Raw genomic sequence first — 21446 nt, forward strand, 5'->3', positions numbered from 1 at the left:
TATCCCCTTGGATCCCATGCTTCCTTACTTTCTCAATAAGCCTTGCATGGGGTACCTTATCAAATGCCTTGCTGAAATCCATATACACTACATCTATGGCTATACCTTCATCAATGTGTTTAGTCACATCCTCAAAAAATTCAATCAGGCTCGTAAGGCACGACTTGCCTTTGACAAAGCCAAGCTGACTATTCCTAATTGTAGAATACACCTCCTGGTGCTACTTGGACACATCTTCAGTGATGAACCTGGGGTCATAGGGTGTTTCAGGTCTTTAATCATCAGACAACCTCGACCGGGCGACTCAGCCGGGGGTGATCAGCCCCCGACTTGTGTCCAAGTGGCGCACTAATCCACGGATCCCCCCCCCTCCAGATCCACAGCCACTGCGAGGCCTTTTCAGCAACCTCCATAATGTTCTTGGTGGCTCTTCTGCACTGCAGTCCTTTAACTCCAAGGAGTTTTAGAGTCCGTTGTAATGAATGGCCAGCAAAGCCCGGGCAGCCAACTTCGACTGGCTCACAGCAAGCTCTCCAGCCATTGCTCCAGCATTCTGCAACAAGATCTGTGTATTTAGCCGTCTTGTGCTCGTTGACCTCTTCAATCCGGTCTTCCCGGGGGACAGTAAGTTCCAGCAGGACCACTTACTTTGTAGACTCCAATATTAACACCATGTCCGGGCGGAGCAGAGTGGCTGCGATGTTCTCTGGGAACTTGAGCTGCCTCCCTAGGTTGACTTGGAGCTGCCAGTCTCGTGCAGTGGCAAGCACATATTATGCCTCTCCAAATGTTCATAAATCCTGCCTCTCAGGATCTTTTCCATCAACTTGCCAATCACTGAAGTAAGACTCACTGGTCTATAATTTCCTGGGCTATCTCTACTCCCTTTCCTGAACAAGGGAACAACATCCGCAACCCTCCAATCCTCGGGAACCTATCCCGTTCCCATTGATGATGCAAAGATCATCGCCAGAGGCTCAGCAATCTCCTTCCTCACCTCCCACAGTAGCCTGGGGTTCATCTTGTCCAGTCCTGGTGACTTATCCAACTTGATGCTTTCCAAAAGCTCCAGCATATCATCTTTCTTAATGTCTGCATGCTCAAGCTTTTCAGTCCACTGTAAGTCATCCTTACAATTGCCAAGATCCTTTTCCGTTGTGAATACCAAAGCAAAGTACTCATTAAGTACCTCCTGGAAAGAGCTGTGGGAGATGGGGACATTCAGAGCGAGCTTCACCATCAGTGCTGTCTACGATGTCTTGCCATCTCCCATGAATCTCAGGCAGTGGTATGGAGAGGACCCCACATGCTCCCTCTGCTAGATTTTAGTTACACTAAAACACATTCTGGTGGGCTGCACGACCAGCCTTACTCAAGGCCAATACACCTGGTCCCACAACCAGGTGCTACGGCGTCTTGCAGCAGCGCTAGAAAGTAGGTGGATGAGCGTCAACGCTCTCCCTCCCCCTTCATCCCGCTGGCCATTAACAGCATTTATCCGGGAAGGTGAGGGTCAAGCCAGACTCGATACATCGGGACCAGACACCGGGCGGATAGGCGGGGCACATGATTGGAAGATGGTGGCAGACTTAGGCCAGAGGCTCTGCTTCCCAACTGAAATCGTGGAAACCAGCCTCAGACCAGACCTTGTGCTATGGTCAGCCTCACTCCATCTCGTTTACATTATGGGAGGATGCAGTGGAGGGGGCCTACGAGCGCAAGGAGCTGAGGTACGCTGAGCTTACAGTGCCCTGGGAGGATGCAGTGGAGGGGGCCTACGAGCTCAAGGAGCTGAGGTATGCTGAGCTTACAGTGCCCTGGGAGGATGCAGTGGAGGGGGCCTACGAGCGCAAGGAGCTGAGGTACGCTGAGCTTACAGTGCCCTGGGAGGATGCAGTGGAGGGGGCCTACGAGTGCAAGGAGCTGAGGTACGCTGAGCTTACAGTGCCCTGGCAGGATGCAGTGGAGGGGGCCTACGAGCGCAAGGAGCTGAGGTACGCTGAGCTTACAGTGCCCTGGGAGGATGCAGTGGAGGGGGCCTACAAGCGCAAGGAGCTGAGGTACGCTGAGCTTACAGTGCCCTGGGAGGATGCAGTGGAGGGGGCCTACGAGCACAAGAAGCTGAGGTACGCTGAGCTTACAGTGCCCTGGGAGGATGCAGTGGAGGGGGCCTACGAGCGCAAGGAGCTGAGGTACGCTGAGCTTACAGTGCCCTGGGAGGATGCGGTGGAGGGGGCCTACGAGCGCAAGGAGCTGAGGTACGCTGAGCTTACAGTGCCCTGGGAGGATGCAGTGGAGGGGGCCTACGAGCGCAAGGAGCTGAGGTACGCTGAGCTTACAGTGCCCTGGGAGGATGCAGTGGAGGGGGCCTACGAGCGCAAGGAGCTGAGGTACGCTGAGCTTACAGTGCCCTGGGAGGATGCGGTGGAGGGGGCCTACGAGCTTGCAGCTGATGTGCAGTAACGTGGCTGGAAAGCAAGGGTCGGACCGGTCGCAGTAGGCTGCAGAGTATTTGTAGCCACATCAACATCAAGTCTACTCCGGGAGTTGGGAGTGCGAGGGAAGACACACCGACAAGCAGTCAAAGATCTCTCCAGAGCTGCTGAAAAGGGTAGTCAGTGGCTCTGGATGGAGAGAAAAGATTCCATCTGGGCCCCCAAGTGAGTGAAAGGCATCTGGGGGCGAGCCCGGGATGCCGGGATTCACTGCTGAACCCTCCGGAGGCGTTGTGAGCCTATCAGCGAAACACTGAGGAAAGAGGGCGCCCCCTTGATAACCCAGAAGATGCCACCATTCACTTGGCCACCCCACAGAGTCTAGGCAGCACGTCTCAGGATTGCGAATAAGGGATATTAACATCTACTCCTACATAACGTACCTGATCATCTGGTGAAGCAGTGACTGCTGTGAAAGAGCAGCTGACAGCTGGAGAAAGACCTTGTGACAGCATGGAAAAACAGCTGGCAGGAGGGAACAGACCCCACTGGGGTTTCCGCGGGCTAGCTACCCGCGGCAGCGGGATCCAACACGCAAAGGTGCGTGGATCCCACCCACCCTTGGCTACGAAAACTTGTAAGGAGAAGATACCCCCTGAGTCAGTGAGAGCGGGGGCGGAAGATGACTCATTGGTTGACAACCCGGTAACTGATACAGGAATGGAACAAACAATGAGTTGGATGATCAGCGAACCTGAGGCTGTAGCAGCTGCAGCAGGACACAAGCTCCAGAGTTGCATCTGTGGCTGGGCAAAGGTTACTTCCCCTACAGGCCTGAAAATACATCAGGGCAGGAAAGGATGCCTGAAAATGGGGCAACAGGGACCTCGCATCGACAGCTACTTTTTGAAAAAGCAGGTTGAGTCAGTCGACTGAAGTTCAGCAGCAGGACAAAACCCAAAGTCTGCAGGACATTAATACCCCTGTCTCAGCAGAGGAAGAGCAAGGCATAGGAGAGCAACCCGAACCCAGCCCATTACGACCTGCAACAGAAAAGAAGATCCAGGGGCGAAAGCCGTGGATCAAGTAGCCAAAATCCTGCAAGAAGACAATGTGGGAGGAGGTCAATGCTGACCTCTCCAACATCTTAGAGATGCTCAGAGGCACCACCATGAAGAAGTTGGAAAGAATGGGGGAATTAATCTCGAGCTATGGAGCGGAACATTTTGGAGTGCTAGGGAGGAAGAAAGCTACATCGACGATCCCCACTAAGTCCAGGAGGCAGAAGGAAATAGATCGTCTAGTCAGAGAGAGGAGGCAGCAAAAAAAACAATGGAGGAAGGCCACAGAGGAAGAGAAGGAAGGCATAAACCTGTTGCAAGCAGACATCCGGAGCAGGCTCGTGACACTGAGGAGAGCTGAGAACCTGGTAAGGGAGTGCAGGAAGAAGGAGCGGACAAGAACAGCTTCTTTAAAGATCCCCTCAAGTTTGTGAAGGGTCTCTTCACAGGGGAGAAGAGTGGAAGTCTCTCAGTGTCAAAGGCAGAACTGGAAAAACACCTGGAAAAGTTATACACAGACAACCGACGCCACGAAGAGATCACCCTCCCACCTGACATGCCACCAATCCATCCACCTGAACACCAACTAGATATCAGCCCACCTAGATGGAGTGAGGTGGAAAAAATTATGCATAGAGCAAGGGCCACATCAGCCCCAGGTCCCAATGGAGTGCCATACAGGCTCTGTAAAAATGCACCAGGTGTCCTTCAGTTCCTCTGGAAGCTCATGAAGATGGTATGGCATAAGCAGGAGATACCAATATCCTGGCAGAGAGCCAGAGGAACCCTGATCCCAAAGGAAAAGGGTTCATCAGAAATCGGCCAATTCTGCCAGATTAGTCTCCTAAACGTCGAGCGCAAAATCTTCTTTAGTGTGGTGGCTCATAGGCTGCAAAGATATCTGCAAAGAAACCACCTGATTGATACATCAATCCAGAAAGCAGGGATCTCGGGCTTCTCTGGCTGTCTGGAACACGTTTGCACCATCTGGCATCAGATCCAGGTTGCAAGAAGGAAGGAACAGATCTTCACGTGTTGTTCCTGGACCTCGCCAATGCATTCGGCTCAGTCCCTCATAACCTCCTCTGGACTGCTTTCGACTTCTTCAGGGTCCCAGTGGCCCTCACAAGCCTCGTTAAGGCCTACTTCCAGGACGTGCAGCTATGTTTGACAACAGCAGATTACACAGCAGTGTGGCAACATCTGGAAGTGGGAATCATGGCCGGTTGTACCATCTCCCAGCTAGCCTTCACCATGGCCATGGAGGTGATCATTAGAGCATCTTGATGGGTGGTTGGGGGACAGCGCGTAAGACCTGGCCGGAGGCTGCCGCCTATCAGAGTATTCATTGACAATCTCACAACACTCACCACGACCAAGGCTTGTACTGTATGCCTGTTGAGAAAGCTTCAATGGAACACCGAGCAGGTTTGGCTGAAGATCAAGCCGAGCAAGTCCAGAATCATCTCTATCGTCAAGGAGAAGCTGGTAGACCGATGCTTCTACATGGGTGATGAAATGATTCCAACAGTCTTCGAGAAGCCTGTTAAGAGCCTAGGTCAGTGGTGTAACGCATTCTTCAAAGACACAGAGCAGGTAGATGAGCGCAGGAAGGATGCCGTCAGTGGCCTCGAGAGCTTCGACAGAACCACACTCCCTGGCAAGTTGAAGCTGTGGTGTATGGGCTCCTTCCATGCCTCATGTGGCCACTAACCCTGTATGAAGTTCCAGTCTCGAAGGTGGAAAAGCTGGAGAGACTGATCAGCTCATACGTAAGGAAGTGGCTTGGTCTTCCCAGGTGCCTCAGCAGCATAGGGCTCTATGACAAAGGAGTCCTAGAGCTACCCATTTCCAGTCTCTCAGAGGAGTACAAGTGCGCCAAAGTAAGACTGGAGATGATGTTAACAGAGGCGAGTGATCCATTTGTAGCACAAGCTGCCCACATCCTGGATACTGAGAGGAAATGGACTCAATCAAAAGCAGCCGAGCAAGCAAAGGTGGCACTCGAGCACAGGGACCTCGTGGGCTGAGTGCAACACGGGAGGAGCAGTCTTGGCCTCGGGGACAGTACACCAGCCTGGAACAAGGCTGCTCCGCCTCAGAGACGCAGGCTTGTGATGCAGGAGATATGTCGGCAGGAGGAGGCGGCAAGGTGTGCAAAGGCCATCACTCAGGCAAGGCAAGGGCAATGGATGAGATGGGAGGGAGTGGAGAAAAGAAAGATCTCCTGGAAAGAGCTGTGGGAGATGGGGACATTCAGAGCGAGCTTCACCATCAGGGCTGCCTACGATGTCCTGCCGTCTCCCATGAATCTCAGCCAGTGGTATGGAGAGGGCCCCACATGCTCCCTCTGCCCAACTTCAGCAACACCAAAGCACATTCTGGTGGGCTGCAAGACCAGCCTTACTCAAGGCCAATACACCTTGTGGCACAACCAGGTGCTATGGTGTTTTGCAGCAGTGCTGGAAAGTCGGCAGATGAGCTCTCCCTCCCCCTTCATCCCGCTGGGCTTCAACAGCATTTGTCCGGGAAGGTGAGGGTCAAGCCAGACTTGATACATCGGGACCAGACACCAGGCGGCTAAGCAGGGCACGTGATTGGAAGATGGTGGCAGACTTAGGCCAGAGGCTCTGCTTCCCAACTGAAATCGTGGAAACCAGCCTCAGGCCAGACCTTGTGCTATGGACAGCCTCACTCCATCTCGTTTACATCACCGAGCTTACAGTGCCCTGGGAGGATGCAGTGGAGGAGGCCTACGAGCGCAAGGAGCTGAGGTATGCTGAGCTTACAGTCAATGCGCAGCAATGTGGCTGGAAAGCAAGGGTCCGACTGGTCAAAGTAGGCTACAGAGTATTTGTAGCCACATCAACATCAAGGCTACTCCGGGAGTTGGGAGTGCGAGGTAGGACACACCGACAAGCAGTCAAAGACCTCTCCAGGTCTGCTGAAAAGTGTAGTCAGTGGCTCTGGATGAAGAGAAAGGATTCCATCTGGTCCCCCAGGTGAGTGAAAGGCATCAAGGGGGTGAGCCCAGGACACTGGGATTCACTGCTGAACCCACCGGAGGTGTCGTGGGCCTATCAGTGAAACACTGAGGAAAGAGGGCGCCCACTTGATAACCCAGAAGATGCCACCACTCACTTGGCCACCCCACAGAGTCTAGGCAGCACATCTCAGGAGTTGCAAATAAAGGATATTAACATCTAGTCCTACATAACATACATATCTGCTATCTCCTTCAGTTCCATACACACTTTTCCACTGTCACACTTGACTGGTCCTATTCTCTTACATCGTATCCTCTTGCTCTTCACATACTTGGAGAATGCCATGGGGTTTTCCTTAATCCTGACCACCATGGCCTTCTCATAGCCCCTTCTGGCTCTCCTAATTTCATTCTTAAGCTCCTTCCTGCTAGCCATATAATCTTCTAAATCTCTATCATTCCCTAGTTTTTTGAACCTTTTGTAAGCTTTTCTTTTCTTCTTGACTAGATTTACAACAACCTTTGTACACCACGGTTCCCTACCACACTTTCCCTGTTTCATTGAAACATACCTATGCAGAACTCCACGCAAATATCCTCTGAACATTTGCCACATTTCTTCTGTACATTTCCCTGAGACCTTCTGTTCCCAATTTATGCTTCCAAGTTCTTGCCTGATTGCCTCATATTTCCCCTTACTCCAATTAAATGCTTTCCTAACTTGACTGTTCCTATCCCTCTCCGATGCTATGGTAAAGGAGATAGAATTGTGATCACTATCTCCAAAATGCTCTCCCACTGAGAGATCTGACACCTGTCCAGGTTCATTTCCCAATACCAGGTCAAGTACAGCCTCTCCTCTTGTAGGCTTATCTACATATTGTGTCAAGAAACCCTCCTGAACATACCTAACAAACTCCACCCCACCTAAACACCTCACTCTAGGGAGATGCCAATCAATATTTGGGAAATTAAAATCTCCCACCACAACAACCCTGTTATTATTACACCTTTCCAGAATCTGTCTCCCTATCTGCTCTTCGATGTCCCTGTTACTATTGGGAGGTCTATAAAAAACACCCAGTAGAGTTATTGACCCCTTCCTGTTCCTAACCTCCACCCACAGAGACTCAGTAGACAATCCCTCCATGACTTTCTATTCTACAGCCGTGACACTATCTCTGATCAACAGTGCCACGCCCCCACCTCTTTTGCCTCCCTTCCTGTCCTTTCTGAAACATCTAAAGCCTGGCACTGGAAGTAACTATTCCTGTCCCTGACCCATCCAAGTGTCTGTAATGGCCACAACATCATAGCTCCAGGTACTGATCCACGCTTTAAGCTCATCCACTTTGTTCACAATACTCCTTGCATTAAAATAGACGCACTTCAAAACATCGGTCTGAGCGTGTCCCTTCACTATCACCTGCCTATCCTCCCTCTTGCACTGTCTCCAAGCTTTCTCTGTTTGTGAGCCAACTGCCTCTTCCCCAATCTCTTCAGTTCTGTTCCCACCCCCCCCCCAGCAATTCTAGTTTAAACTCTTCCAAATAACCTTAGCAAACCTTCCCGCCAGGATATTGGTCCCCCTGGGATTCAAGTGCAACACCTGCCCCAGCAGAGGTCCCAATGGTCCAGAAATCTGAATCCCTGTCCCCTGCTCCAGTCTCTCAGACACGCATTTATCCTCCACCTCATTCTATTCCTTTACTCACTGTCGTGTGGCACAGGCAGTAATCCCGAGATTACTACCTTTGAGGTCCCGCTTCACAACTTCCTTCCTAACTCCCTGTAGTCTGTTTTCAGGACCTCCTCCCTTTTCCTACCTATGTCGTTGGTACCAATATGTACCACGACCTCTGGCTGTTCTCCTTCCCACTTCAGGATATCGTGAACACGATCAGAAACGTCCAGGACCCTGGCACCTGGAAGGCAAACTACCATCTGCGTTTCTTTCCTGCATCCACAGAATCACCTGTCTGACCCCCTAACTATAGAGTTCCCTATCACTGCTTCCTTCTTCCTTTCCCTACCCTTCTGAGCCAGAGGGCCAGACTCTGTGCCAGAGGCGCGGCCACTGTTGCTTCCCAAAGGTAGGCCGTCCCCTCCCAACAGTGCTCAAACAGAAGTATTTATTATTAAGGGGGACAGCCAAAGGGGTATTCTCTAGCATCTGACTCGTGCTCTTCCCTCTCCTGACTGTTACCACCTATCTGTCTCCTGAGGCCCTGGTGTGACTACCTGCCTATAGCTCCTCTCTATCACCTCCTCACTCTCCCTGACCAGAAGAAGGTCATCGAGCTGCATCTCCAGTTCCCTGATGCAGTCCCTAAGGAGCTGCAGCTTGACGTACCTGGCGCAGGTGTGGCCGTCCAGGAGACTGAGAGTCTCCTGCACTTCCTACATCTGACACTGAGCAAAGAACACCAGCCTCACACACATACTTCCTGTCTGTATTCTACTCAGGCAACCTACCTCGCCTCGACCCATTGAGCCAAAGCCTTCCTAATCTGTCTCCCTCTAAATACGCCCATTCTATAAAGCTGTTTCCTTTTAAACTCTTCTCGCTGTTCTAACTGGCTGATGTCCACATGCTTGCGCAGTCGTGCCTCGATCAAACCGCTGAAGAAATTACCATCTCCTTTTAATCTCTTCTCGCTTGGCAGTCATGCCTCGATCACACCGGTGAAGAAACATACCTAGTTTTTCTCTTTTTTTTTCAGAAGGGGGCATGGATTGGTAGTTAACAGTATTATTCCTATGGGAGGAGTTCACATATTGTACAAACAGGGTTGTCAATGAAGTTCAGTTGAATATCTCGTAAGGCTTGCATCCAACTGTGCTCTGCACTCTCCCTCGTAATGAACACAACAAGAAATATTAAAACAGATCCCATCGTCATGCATAAATTTTAAAAAGCAGAAAATCTTGGCAAAACTCAGCAGGTCAGCCTGCTTCAATGGAAAGGGAAACAGTTAATGTTTCAGGTTTGAGACACTTCATCAGAACAGAATCCTTCATCATTGCTTTTTGGTATGATTTCTGCCTGTCCCAATTCTAGCACCTGCAGTATTTCTGATCTTTATTCATGTAATTGTGTATTTCATATTGGTGTAAATTGCTGTGATTTTATTCTAAAATATGATGTGTTTAAGAACATCCAAATCCCTTTATATTTCTTCCTTGACTGACACATTTAATAACTATTGGCCTAAAGCAGTGATGCCCAGCAGTCCGAAGGGTGCATTGGGGAAATCGTAGTTATCGGGGTGGGGTGGGGGGTGGTGTTCAAGATTCTGGAGGCGGGGGGGGGGGCCAGTAAGCGGCATCCTAACTTGAGTTGCGAGACCTGACCGACCTTGTCAACTCGCTGCTGTTGTCAACATCCGATATTGCATTCCCAGTGTGTGTTAATTTTAATATATCTCTGTTAATGATGGATAAATATGTAAGGCACATGTAAATATGTACGACTCATAAATATAAGTCTGAAGGTCTTGAATGCTAATCCTGCTCAGAAACAGAAACTACAGAAAGTGCATCAATACGATGTTACATACCTGGAGTATGGTTTTATTCCGTTCCATTAGATCAGCGATGCACCATGTGTCTTATTTGTCTCCCTCTCTCTCTGGCTATCCATCCCACAGGATGATGATGGTTCCTTTCAGTCAGTTAATGGGGTGGTACCCCACTCCTCAGAAAGGAACAGCGTGTGCGTGAGTGGATTTTAGGTGAGTAGGGGGTTGCACAGGTCCAGACTCACCCTCTCGACATCCCCTCCTGGATCCAGCGGCATGGTGGGGTCCAGGAAGGCTGGGAGAAGTTCTGTTGCAGTGAATGGCCAGACCAAGCTTCGATGCAAGGGATGCCCCTTCCGCGCTTCACGGCACGTGTTTGCTAGATGGCCGTTGACCCTACGAGAGGGTTCATCCGCCCTTTGACAGGTCTTGTTTTTCGTCCTGCAGGGTGCCTAGCCACCCTCCTCACCAGGCAAGCCTGGTGGGGGAACCGGTTTAGTTGCCGACCACCTGACCATGCGACAGGTAGTACTGGGTTACATGGTACCAGTAGCACTCAGATGAGTGACCTGACCAGTCTTATTTGTAATACTATACTGTCTAATGAAGTTATGAAACCATCAAGATTACAGGAACACTTCTGTAAAAGACACCCTGAAAAGGCTGCTTATGGTATTACTGAGTTCTGGAAGATGAAAGAAGCATTTGAGAAATGTATACTTGAGTTATTTGTCAAGAAGGCTAAAAATGACCTTGATAATGGTCTTATTACTTCTTATAACATTTTCAAAATGATAGCAAAATGTGGAAAATCTCATACAATTAGTGTAAGATTAATAATGCATACTGTATCAGAGGTGCTCAGAAGTGTTCTCAAAATGGATACTGGTATCTTAAAATCAGTTTCTGTGAGTAATAACCTGTAGCTCGTATCGATGAAATGAGTGAAAGCATTGAGTATCAACTATGCACAGAGCTACAAAAAACAGAATTTGAGATACAACTGGATGAGTCAAATGTGTGAGACAACAAGGCATTACTAACGGCACAAAAATATGTTTTTATCAAAAATGGGTAAGTTTATGAAGAAATTCTCTTGATAAAAAGTCAACCGAGAATCAATCTATGGCAAGCTCAAAATGTATTGAGAACAAAAGTGTTCCGATTAGGAACATAATTTCTTGTGCAACAGATGGAGCACCATATATGACAGGTCTCCATGCTGGTTTGGTGGCAATTATGAAAAAAGAAATTCCAAGTCTGTTTGCAATCCATCGTCAACATCTTGCAGACAAAAACCTCAGCCAGTGACGTTTTTCAAGCATGACTCTTGTAATATCTGTTATCAACAAAATTAAAGCTCATCTATTAAATAGCAGAATATTTAGCTAGTTATGCCAAGATAACGATGAACGCTTGAAATGCATTGGCTGCCTAAAGCCTGCTGCTTAAAATGTTCCTTTACTCTTTTTGACACTGTGATTGAACTTTTGCTCAAAGTCGACAAAAGCTTGAGGTACAAGATTGAATTTCTACGCAGAGAAAATGATCATTCTAAATACGAAACTGCAGGGTGAGAATGTCAACTTAATCCAAGCAAAACCTGTAGTGTCCACTTTTATCAGAAAATTGGAAATAGGTAAGCAAAACATTGGGAGAAAAATGTTCTTACAGTTTCCCTGCATGAAAAGTATGGCACTCTCTTTCACTGACAGTGATTTGCAAGAGTACTGCTTACACCTGCAGTCACTGAAGAAGGATTTTCATAATCAATTCAAGGACTTGAACAATCTGGAAAATCCGGACTGGGTAATTAATCCATTTCTTGCAAGGTGGAAGAACAGGAAGAAAGCTTGCAAAAAGAAATTGTCAAAATTCAGAATGGTGAAGAGGCAAAAATGCTTTTCAGAAATGTTGGCTTTTGTGGTACGTGGCTACACTGTGATTCAAAGTTTCTTGGTCTTTGAAGAAGAGCCAAACTCCTCTTCATTGCATTTTCGTCCTCATTCCATGTTGAAAGAGAACCACATACTCACATACAAAAAAAAAACAACTGCTTGGACATTTTTATGCGTGGGGACTTAAGGCTTTTGCTGTCACAACTTAAACTAGATATTTCAACTCTTGCTAAAAACCATCAATCTCAAGGATCACAATGATAGTGAAGCTGCTGTATAGCACACAGGTACTGAATAAACTAGGTTTAAAGACAAATAAAAATTTAAAGCAGGATCATTTTTCTCATGTTGGCATATTGTAGACATGTTTTTATGGGGGTGCCAGAAAGTTATACAGTCGGCCTTCCTTATCCGCAGGGGATTGGCCCGGGCCAATCCCCTGCGGATACCAAAAAACGTGGATGCTCAAGTCAATTATATAAAATGGCGTAGTATTTGCATATAACCTACGCACATCCTCCCGTATACTTTAAATCATCTCTAGATTACTTATAATACCTAATGCAATATAAATGCTATGCAAATCGTTGTTGTACTCTATTGTTTAGGGAACAATGACAAGAAAAAACGCTCAAATAACCAGTGCTGGAGAGAGAACTGGGTTTTCCTGATCGCGGTTGGTTGAATCCGTGCATGCGGAACCCACGGATAAGGAGGCCCGACTGTATTGTGCCTAAGAGGGTCATTGGCAAATATGAAGGTGCTTTGGGGGGCATTAGGCTAAAAAGGTTGGGAAACACTGGCCTAACATCTCTGAGCAATCTCTGGTTCTGCATAATTTTTTTTTTAGCCTTTACGTCTGTAGCAGTTTAGAGTGTAACTCTTACTGAGACCACACTCGTTACTATTGTGTACAGATCTGGTATCATTATACTTAAAGGGAGAGTGCAGCAAAATGTAACTCAATGTGCTGAATAGCACATTCTGGTTCCAGTGGTTTCCCACTGCGTCATTTATTTCTTTGTTTAATATTAGGAAGCCCCACAATTTCAAATCAACAAGGAGTTAATGGAATTTCTTAATGCCACTCCAGGAAAATGTGTGCAGTATGCTGTCATAGAAGGTAAGTGGAATTTGATTTTGTATGTAATGTTGAGGTTTTTTTGATTTACTTATTTCCTCTTGCTGTGTGATGTGAGACTTGCAGTATGAATCTATTGACTGGAAAGCTGTTTCTTTGATGTTACTTTTACACCCTGGTGGCAACAAGATAAAAATCCATCCAGGTGTCTTTTTTCTTACTGTGACCTGTTTAAGAACCAAAGCCTCCACTTCTTTAACATAAAGGAGAAATAGGCCATGAATCATTGTGGCAAAGTCAGGCTATGATTGATTTTTGTCAGAAAAAAATCACTAGGACAGTAGAAATTTAGATTTTGAGGTCAACATTAATATTCCTAAGTAGATTTATTTTGGTGAAAATGTAGGACATGTTGGAAGATAATAGTTAATATTGGTAACACACACAAAATGCTGGAGGAACTCAGTGGCTCAGGCAGCATCTATGGAAATGAACAAACAGTCAACACTTTTGGTTAAGGCTGCTTCAGAATTGGAAGGGAGAAGACACTAGAACAAAAAGATGGGAGAAGGGGAAGGAGGACTAGCTAGAAGGTGATAGGTGAAACCAGGTGGGTGGGAATAGAAGAAGAGGGAAGGGGTAGGGAAAAATAATTACTGGAAGAAGAAATTGATGTTCATGCCATCTGGTAGGAGGCTGCCTAGGCCGAATATGAAGTGTTGCACCTCCACCCTGAGAGCGGCAAAAGAGGAGACAATGGTCAGAAGGGGAATGGGGATAGGAATTAAAATGATTGACCACCGAAAAATTTTGGCAAATGGAATGGAGTTTTCAACAAAGTAGTCCCCCAATTTATGTCGGGACTCTCCAATGTAGAGGAGGCTGCATCAAAAAACACCGGATACAATAGATACACCAATGCAATGCCTGCCTTTTCATTGGCAATGCAAAACAGTCCATGTTCCACACCTTCCCTGGTAATGCCCCCCAACTCTTCTTGCGCTATATTGACGACTGCGTTGGTGCTGCTTCATGCACCAATGCTGAGCCCATCGATTTCATCAACTTTGCCTGTAATTTCCACCTTGCGCTTAAATTCACCTGGTCCATTTCTGACACTCCTGTCAGCTTCAATCCTGTATCTTCCTCACCCACCTGGCGTCACATATCACCTTCTAGCTAATACTCCTTTCTCTTCCCTCACCTTTTCATTCTTGCATCTTCCCCCTTCCATTCTAGTCCCAAAACGTCAACTGTTTGTTCATTTTCATAGATACTGCCTGACCTGTTGCGTTCCTCCAGCATTTTGTGTGTGTTGCTCTGGATTTCCAGCATCTGCAGAATCTCTTGTGTTCATATTAGTTGGCTTCACAATACTTCTGTTCTTGGGTATTTGGGATAAAAGACCTGTATGTGTCTCTAAATATCCATATTTTATTATTTAGTTTTGTTTTTCATGATGACTTGGAAATGAGTTTGTTCTAATTTTGTCAGATTTGGCTTTAAGAATTCCCAGGAAGTTAGGGAATGGTAGTTAGAGTTCACTCTGTTTTCTCTCAGCATTACTTTAAAATCAGACAAAAAAATGTTATAACACTTTACACTGACAATATGGAAGTGTTTATGACTGATAAAACATATGTAACCTTCAGGTTCGGCCAGCAGCCTTAGTCTAGGGGAAGACGGCCTCCGGCCCAGCCAATCTTGAAAAATCTTGTTTGTGTGGATGCTGCGTGATGTGTTGCTTGGTTACAAATCCGTACCACAAAATATCAGACAGTAAACCATATGCAATTAAATAATTGAGCCTTATAATTCTTAATTTGACTATAGGGTTAGTAAAGAAAAGAAAATGGGCCCATTTTAATGAAACAGTCTAATGTGCACATTGGAGGTCATGGTTTTCTGTCCATTTGTTCCCCATTGATCTCCTCTGAACGTCGTCGACTCCTGGACCCTCACTCCAAGTCCATTTTGTCCTGTGGTCTACCAGCTCTCTCCACTCATGTGTTCTCTCTTCATCTCTCCCCGACCAAAAGACTGCAAATCCCCTCTCTCGGGCACACAAGAAAGCTCACATTCCAAAGCCCCCATTATCTCTAGTCATAATCAAAACACTGCAGCTACAGAGAAATCATTATATTAGCAGTTAACCCTTTCCCAGGGTGTTACACTCTCCCCCCCACCAAATTTAGTCATGCCCTCATGACTTTGAGATAAGTTGCCAACCCTTCCTGCAAAGCAAAGGTCCAACCCAGGTATAAAAGGCAGTGACATAGCTCCCCAGAACGGTAGGGGCCACACTGTTCCCCTGGTGCTACATACAGTTGAAGTCAGTTGTTTACATACATCTTAGCCAAATACATTTAAACTCAGTTTTTCACAATTCCTGACATTTAATCCTAGAAAACATTCCCTGTTTGGATCACTATTTTAAGAATGTGAAATGTCAGAATAATAGTAGAGAGAATGATTTATTTCAGCTTTTATTTCTTTCATCACGTTCCCAGTAGGTTAGAAGTTTACATACACTTCGTTAGTATTTGGTAGCGTTGCCTTTAAATTGTTTAACTTGGGTCAAACGTTTTGGGTAGCCTTCCACAAGCTTCTCACAATAAGTTGCTGGAATTTTGTTCCATTCCTCCAGACAGAACTGGTGTAACTGAGTCAGGTTTGTAGGCCTCCTTGCTCGCACAGGCTTTTTCAGTTCTGCCCACAAATTTTCTATCGGAGTGAGGTCAGGACTTTGTGATGGCCACTCCAATACCTTGATTTTGTTGTCCTTAAGCAACTTTGCTACAACCTTGGAGGTATGCTTGGGGTCATTGTCCATTTGGAAGACCCATTTGCGATCGGGCTTTAACTTCCTGGCTGATGTCTTGAGATGTTGCTTCAGTATATCCACATAATTTTCCTTCCTCATGATGCCATCTATTTTGTGAAGTGCACCAGTCCCTCCTGCAGCAAACCACCTCCACAACATGATACTGCCACCTCCATGCTTCACGGTTGGGATGGTGTTCTTTGGCTTGCAAGCCTCACCCTTTTTCCTCCAAACATAACGATCCAAACAGTTCAATTTTTGTTTCATCAGACCAGAAGGCATTTCTTCAAAAAGTGAGATCTTTGTCCCCATGTGTACTTGCAAACTGTAGTCTGGCTTTTTTATGACGGTTTTGGAGCAGTGGCTTCTTCCTTGCTGAGCAGCCTTTCAGGTTATGTTGATATAGGACTTGGATATAGATACTTGTCTACCTGCTTCCTCCAGCATCTTCACAAGGTCCTTTGCTGTTGTTCTGCGATTGATTTGCATTTTTTGTGTCAAAGTACGTTCATCTCTAGGAGTCAGAATGCTTCTCCTTCCTGAGCGGTATGACAGCTGCGTGGTCCCATAGTGTTTATACTTGCGTACTATTGTTTGTACAGATGAACGTGGTACCTTCAGGCGTTTGAAAATTGCTCCCAAGGATGAACCAGACTTGTGGAGGTCCACAATTTTTTTTCTCTGAGGTCTTGGCTGATTTCTTTTGATTTTGTTTGTAAACTTCTGACCCACTGGAATTGTGATATAGTCAATTAAAAGTGAAATAATCTGTCTGTAAACAATTGTTGGAAAAATTACTCATGTCATGCGCAAAGTAGATGTCCTCAACGTCTTGCCAAAACTATAGTTTGCTAATATGAAATCTGTGGAGTGGTTAAACAATGAGTTTTAATGACTTCAACCTAAGTGTATGTAAACTTCTGACTTCAACTGTAGGCCAGCCTATCCGGTGGTCTCCTAATTCTCTGAGACCTCCGTTCCCACTCATCTACCTCTTCAGCTTCCGACCCTACTGGTGATACTTCTGGTCTCCCTAGTAAGTCCTCCCTGGCCTATCACTCATGCCCACATGCAACTCGGACCCCTCTGTCCCTTGGCTAAGCCCTGCTTCATCCTTTGCAGGGTCCCACTCCCGATTTCACTTGACTCAGCGGGAGAAGGGTTGGAGGTCTGTTCCTCAATCAGTGGGGAGTTAGCAAAAGGCAGCATATACTACACCTCTGGGTCCTCATCCTCTGAATCAGTATCCCTTTCAAGGGCGGGGGCTGGCCTAATCCCTCCTGCTGTTGGCCCTGTAGTTGCCCCGCGTCGCCGCAGAGTCCTCTTACTAGGTGTAGGCTCCAGGTCGGATTCTGGGTCAGCTAGCACCTCTTGCCCAGAGGCAGAAGGTGGTTCCGATGGAGAAGCTTGACAGGTCCATTCCCATCCTGTGGTCTCACCCGGAGAAATGGGAGGTTTGGCATCTGACTCTCCACCACATAGGGTGTAGCTGCCCAGAGGTCGGCCAACTTATGCTTTCCAGGTAGCCCCAAATTCCTTATGAGGACTCTGTCTCCCGGCAGGAGTTGGGAGAACCTCACCTTTTGATCATACCTCCTCTTATTTCCTTGATTCTGCTTGGCAGTCGTGACCCCGGCTAATTCATAAGCCCTTTTCAGCTCCCTTCTCATATCAGACATATACTTCAGATGTCTTCGGTGGTAAGTCGCCCTCGTCAATACCAAAACAAAGGTCAGTGGGCAACCTCGCCTCACGTCGAAACATCAGATAGTATGGCGAGTACCTTGTACCTGCATTTCGTGTACCGTTGTAACTGTGGGCCAGATGTCCAATATTTTGACTTCACCTGCTCTTCTTGCTGATCTCCAAGGTCCCGAGCATGTCTAGCAAGGTCTGATTAAACCTGTTGGGCTGAGGATCACCCTGTGGATGATGGGGAGTAGTCCTCAGCTTCTCGACTCCAAGCATACCCAGTGACTTACGGATGAGCCTGCTCTCGAAATCCCATCCCTGATCACTATGTACCCACCTGGGAAGGCCATAATAGATGAAATACTTCTCTCATAATACTTTGGCCACCGTGGACGCTCTCTGGTCCTTGGTAGGGAAAGCCTGTGCATATCTGGTATAGTGGTCCGTGATGACTAAGACATTTGCCGTGTTGCTGGCATCGGGTTCTATTGACAGAGAATCCATACACACCAGGTCCACTCTGCAAGTAGGACAAGAGAGCTACCCGTGTAGGCAGCTTCTTCCGCCGTGTTTAATGAATGCACAACTTGCAGTATTCTTCGACCTCCGGTTTCATTCGGGGCCAGTAAAACAGGTCTCTGAGCAATCCATAGGTCTTTTCAACCTCCAAATGTCCATAATCATCATGAAAGGACTTCAACACAATCCTCTGATACTTCTCCGGCACAACTAACTGGGAACGCCAAGGTTGGTCTGGAGCTGACATGACCTAGTATAGGATCTGGTTCCTCAACTCCAATCTGAGCCATTCTCTCAGTAATGGAGGCACCACAGCGTGTTTCATCTTCTCCGCCTGAGCCGTATCTCCCTTTACGACTGCAGACCAAATAGTACCGATGCCCAGGTCATCTCGTTGAGCAGCTAACACTTCCCTGGAACTCAATTCCAGCAACTGATTTGTCTTCAGAGCAGTCAGGTTACAGTAAACTTGTGGAATTTTGTCATCAGAAGCTCCCAATTGATCTACCGCTTGATCCTGCCCCTGCTTTCCATCTGCCTTCACCGTGATGGCAAACTGACACATGACCTTCACCCCCGGGGCAAGAACGCTCTCCCCACTCTTTGTCCCTGTCCAGCACCTCATGCGCCCATCGAGACAAAGCATCAGCATCAATGTTCCTGCTTCCTGGCCAGTACTTTGGGCCGAAATCATAGGCAGACATTGTCACCAACCACCGATGGCCTGTGGCATCCAATTTTGCCGAGGTCAGAATATAAGTTAGGGGATTGTTGTCCGTCCTCATCACAAACTTGGCACCATAGAGGTAGTCACTTAGCTTATCCACCACAGCACATTTCAACACTAGAAACTCTAACTTGTGCATGGGATAGTTTTTCTCGGAGGGCAACAGACTCCGGCTGACAAACGCAACGGGTCTTAACCCGGTGCCCTAATCCTGATACGGAATGCCCCCTAAGCCCTATCGGCTGGCATCCGTGTGCAGTACATACGGTAATCGGGGGTCTGCAAAAGCCAGCACCGGCGCCTGGGTCAGCAGCTCCTTCAGCGACTGAAAGGCCTCTTCACATTTCGCATCCCACCTTGGTCCATAGGGCTCCAACAGACTTAAGATACTCTCTACCCTCATTTCCTTTCTCCCCCTCCCTTTCTGTGTGTATCAGAAGCTGATTCAACGGGTGACTTACTTTCACGTGGCCCTTCACGAACCTCCAGTAGTAACCACAGAACCCAAGGAACAAGTGCTGAGCGCTCACAGTCTGGGGTCTTGGCAGGTGGTCACCGTCTGTATCTTAGCCGGGTCTGTAGCTACTCCATACCGTGAGACTATGTGCCCGACCTAGCTAACAGACATCTTGCAGAACTGGCACTTGTCCAGGTAAAGTTTTAATCCTTCAGCTTTCAGATGCCTCAGCAGCCTCGCTTCAAGTTCTTCCAAGGTGGACCCAAACACTATGAGGTCATCCAGATACATCAATACCTCAAGCCAGTTCATATCCCCCACTGTCTTCTCCATGACCCCGCTGGAAGGTTGCAGCGGCTCCTGATATGCCACGCGGTATCCTTTCGAGCTGGAAGAATCCCAGGGGACATATACATGCCGTCTACTCTTTGTCAGGCTCGCTCATGGGGATTTGGTAATATACACTCCTCAAGTCCAGCACACTAAACCACCCCAGGCCAGTGCGTCTTTGATCCTCGGGACCGTATACTGGTCAGGGATGGTGTTCCTGTTCGGAGCCCTATAGTCCATGCAAATCCATACCTTCCTATTGTTCTTTTGGGCCACTATTACTGGGGATGCATAGGGGCTTCAGGACTCGGTGATGATCCCAGCTTCTTTCAACTTACACAAATGCTGCCAAACGTCTTCCACCTCTGCAGGGGCCAGTTGCCGTGACCTCTCTCTGAACGGGATGTCCTCAGTCACCCACATAGTGTGACAAGTGCTCTTGGAACAACCTACATCAAACTCATCAGTGGAAAAGACACTTTCCAGCTTCAACATCTCCTCTACCAACTTCCTCTTCCAACCCACAGGAACCAGGGAGTTCCTGAAGTTGAATGACTCAGTGTCAACTTACCCCCTTTTTCCAATAGTTTCTCCCCGGCTTGTGTCACAGGGACACTAGACATTACCGTCACTGGGAACAGATGCACTAGGGCATCCCCCATTTGAAGGTGACCTCCGTCTTCGTAGTGTTCCTGACAATCACTGCCATTCTGCTGGCCGACAACTGAGGGCTTCTGCATTTTGGCCCTCACCAGTATCCCAGCAGGAAATCCTGACTCCCCCTTGTTGTCTTCCGGAGCATCCAATAAGTCGGCCTTGCCCTCAGGCATTCTGGGAAAGTTAGGGGTCCCCATCACTCTTGCTACTTCCCCAGGCCATAACATGATTGGTTTCGATTGGGTAAACCACACGGTCCCTCGTCTAAACTCGGCATCTGGCCCAATGCAGCCATGCCCTTCCTCAAAAGCCACTCGAAACACCAGGTGCATGGACAATGTTCCCAGAAAGCTGTCACCGGCCTTCTCCTTGCAGTCTCCCATGAGCCTCCTCAACAGAGGTGTGTTGGTTCCCACCAGGTTTGAAACGCCGCCCTTCTCAATGGGGTCCGGGCAAACCAGCACTGTTGTATCAGGGACCTCAGCCACTCCCACATTGGCCTCCGAAAGCTCCAGCTTCACGGATAAATAACTGTTGTATGGATAATCACCAGCACCAAGACCCCAGATCTCCAGTGTACTGAATGGTGTCAGTGGTAAATGCGTCAGATACGGGTTGTAAAACGAATGGTACAGCAACATGACCTGCGACCCGGTGTTGAGTATGGCTTAAGCACAAATACCCTCTATCAGTAGCAATACACTGGAGCATGGCCCTACTAAGCCTTCAGGAATAGGGTCTTTCACTTTCGAAGGTTCCTTGGTATGTTGCTGGGAACATGTTCCCCCAGAGATTCCAGGCTGTTCCCTCACTGGGTCTCCTCTAAAGTTCCTGACGTCGCTTTCTGCTTAGGTATCCGGGGGCTCACTTCCGAGGTGTTACCCTTCTCATGGAACCCTGGCCATCGGCAGCCCTCTGCGTGGTCCGTTCCCTTAGGGGGTCAGCCTTTCTATCCATCCCATCATACAGTGGGGGGAGGGGGCCACACCTGCTGATAACAACTGGGACATCTCAGTTCTCAACTCTGCCACAATCTCCCTGGTTGGGCTAGCCGTGGTCACTTCACTATAAGGGGCTACTACTGAGGACTGTACCCTGCTGACGGAGCCCTCCCGTGCCTCCGACACGTTCTGCTCCTCCCTTACTTCTCTGATCAGCTCAACAAATGAGGGAGGGGGCTACATCTTATGGGACAGTCGGAGACCCCAAGCGATCAGGTCCTGGGATTGGGCACCCTTTGCTATTTGGTCCATTCTTA

General features: G+C 47.9%; 1 protein-coding gene across 13 annotated transcripts in view; it reads left to right on the forward strand.

Moving 5' to 3' along the window:
- mul1a (mitochondrial E3 ubiquitin protein ligase 1a) overlaps positions 1-21446 on the forward strand; it is a 61996-nt gene that overhangs the window by 18142 nt on the left and 22408 nt on the right. For all 13 annotated transcript variants that reach the window (XM_063045553.1, XM_063045559.1, XM_063045555.1 and 10 more), the window contains one exon: positions 12937-13024. In XM_063045553.1, coding sequence (XP_062901623.1) covers positions 12937-13024 — 88 coding nt within the window. The remainder of the gene's footprint in view (positions 1-12936; positions 13025-21446) is intronic.

The sequence above is a fragment of the Mobula hypostoma genome, chromosome 4 (assembly GCF_963921235.1).
Source record: "Mobula hypostoma chromosome 4, sMobHyp1.1, whole genome shotgun sequence".
NCBI lineage: Eukaryota > Metazoa > Chordata > Chondrichthyes > Myliobatiformes > Myliobatidae > Mobula > Mobula hypostoma.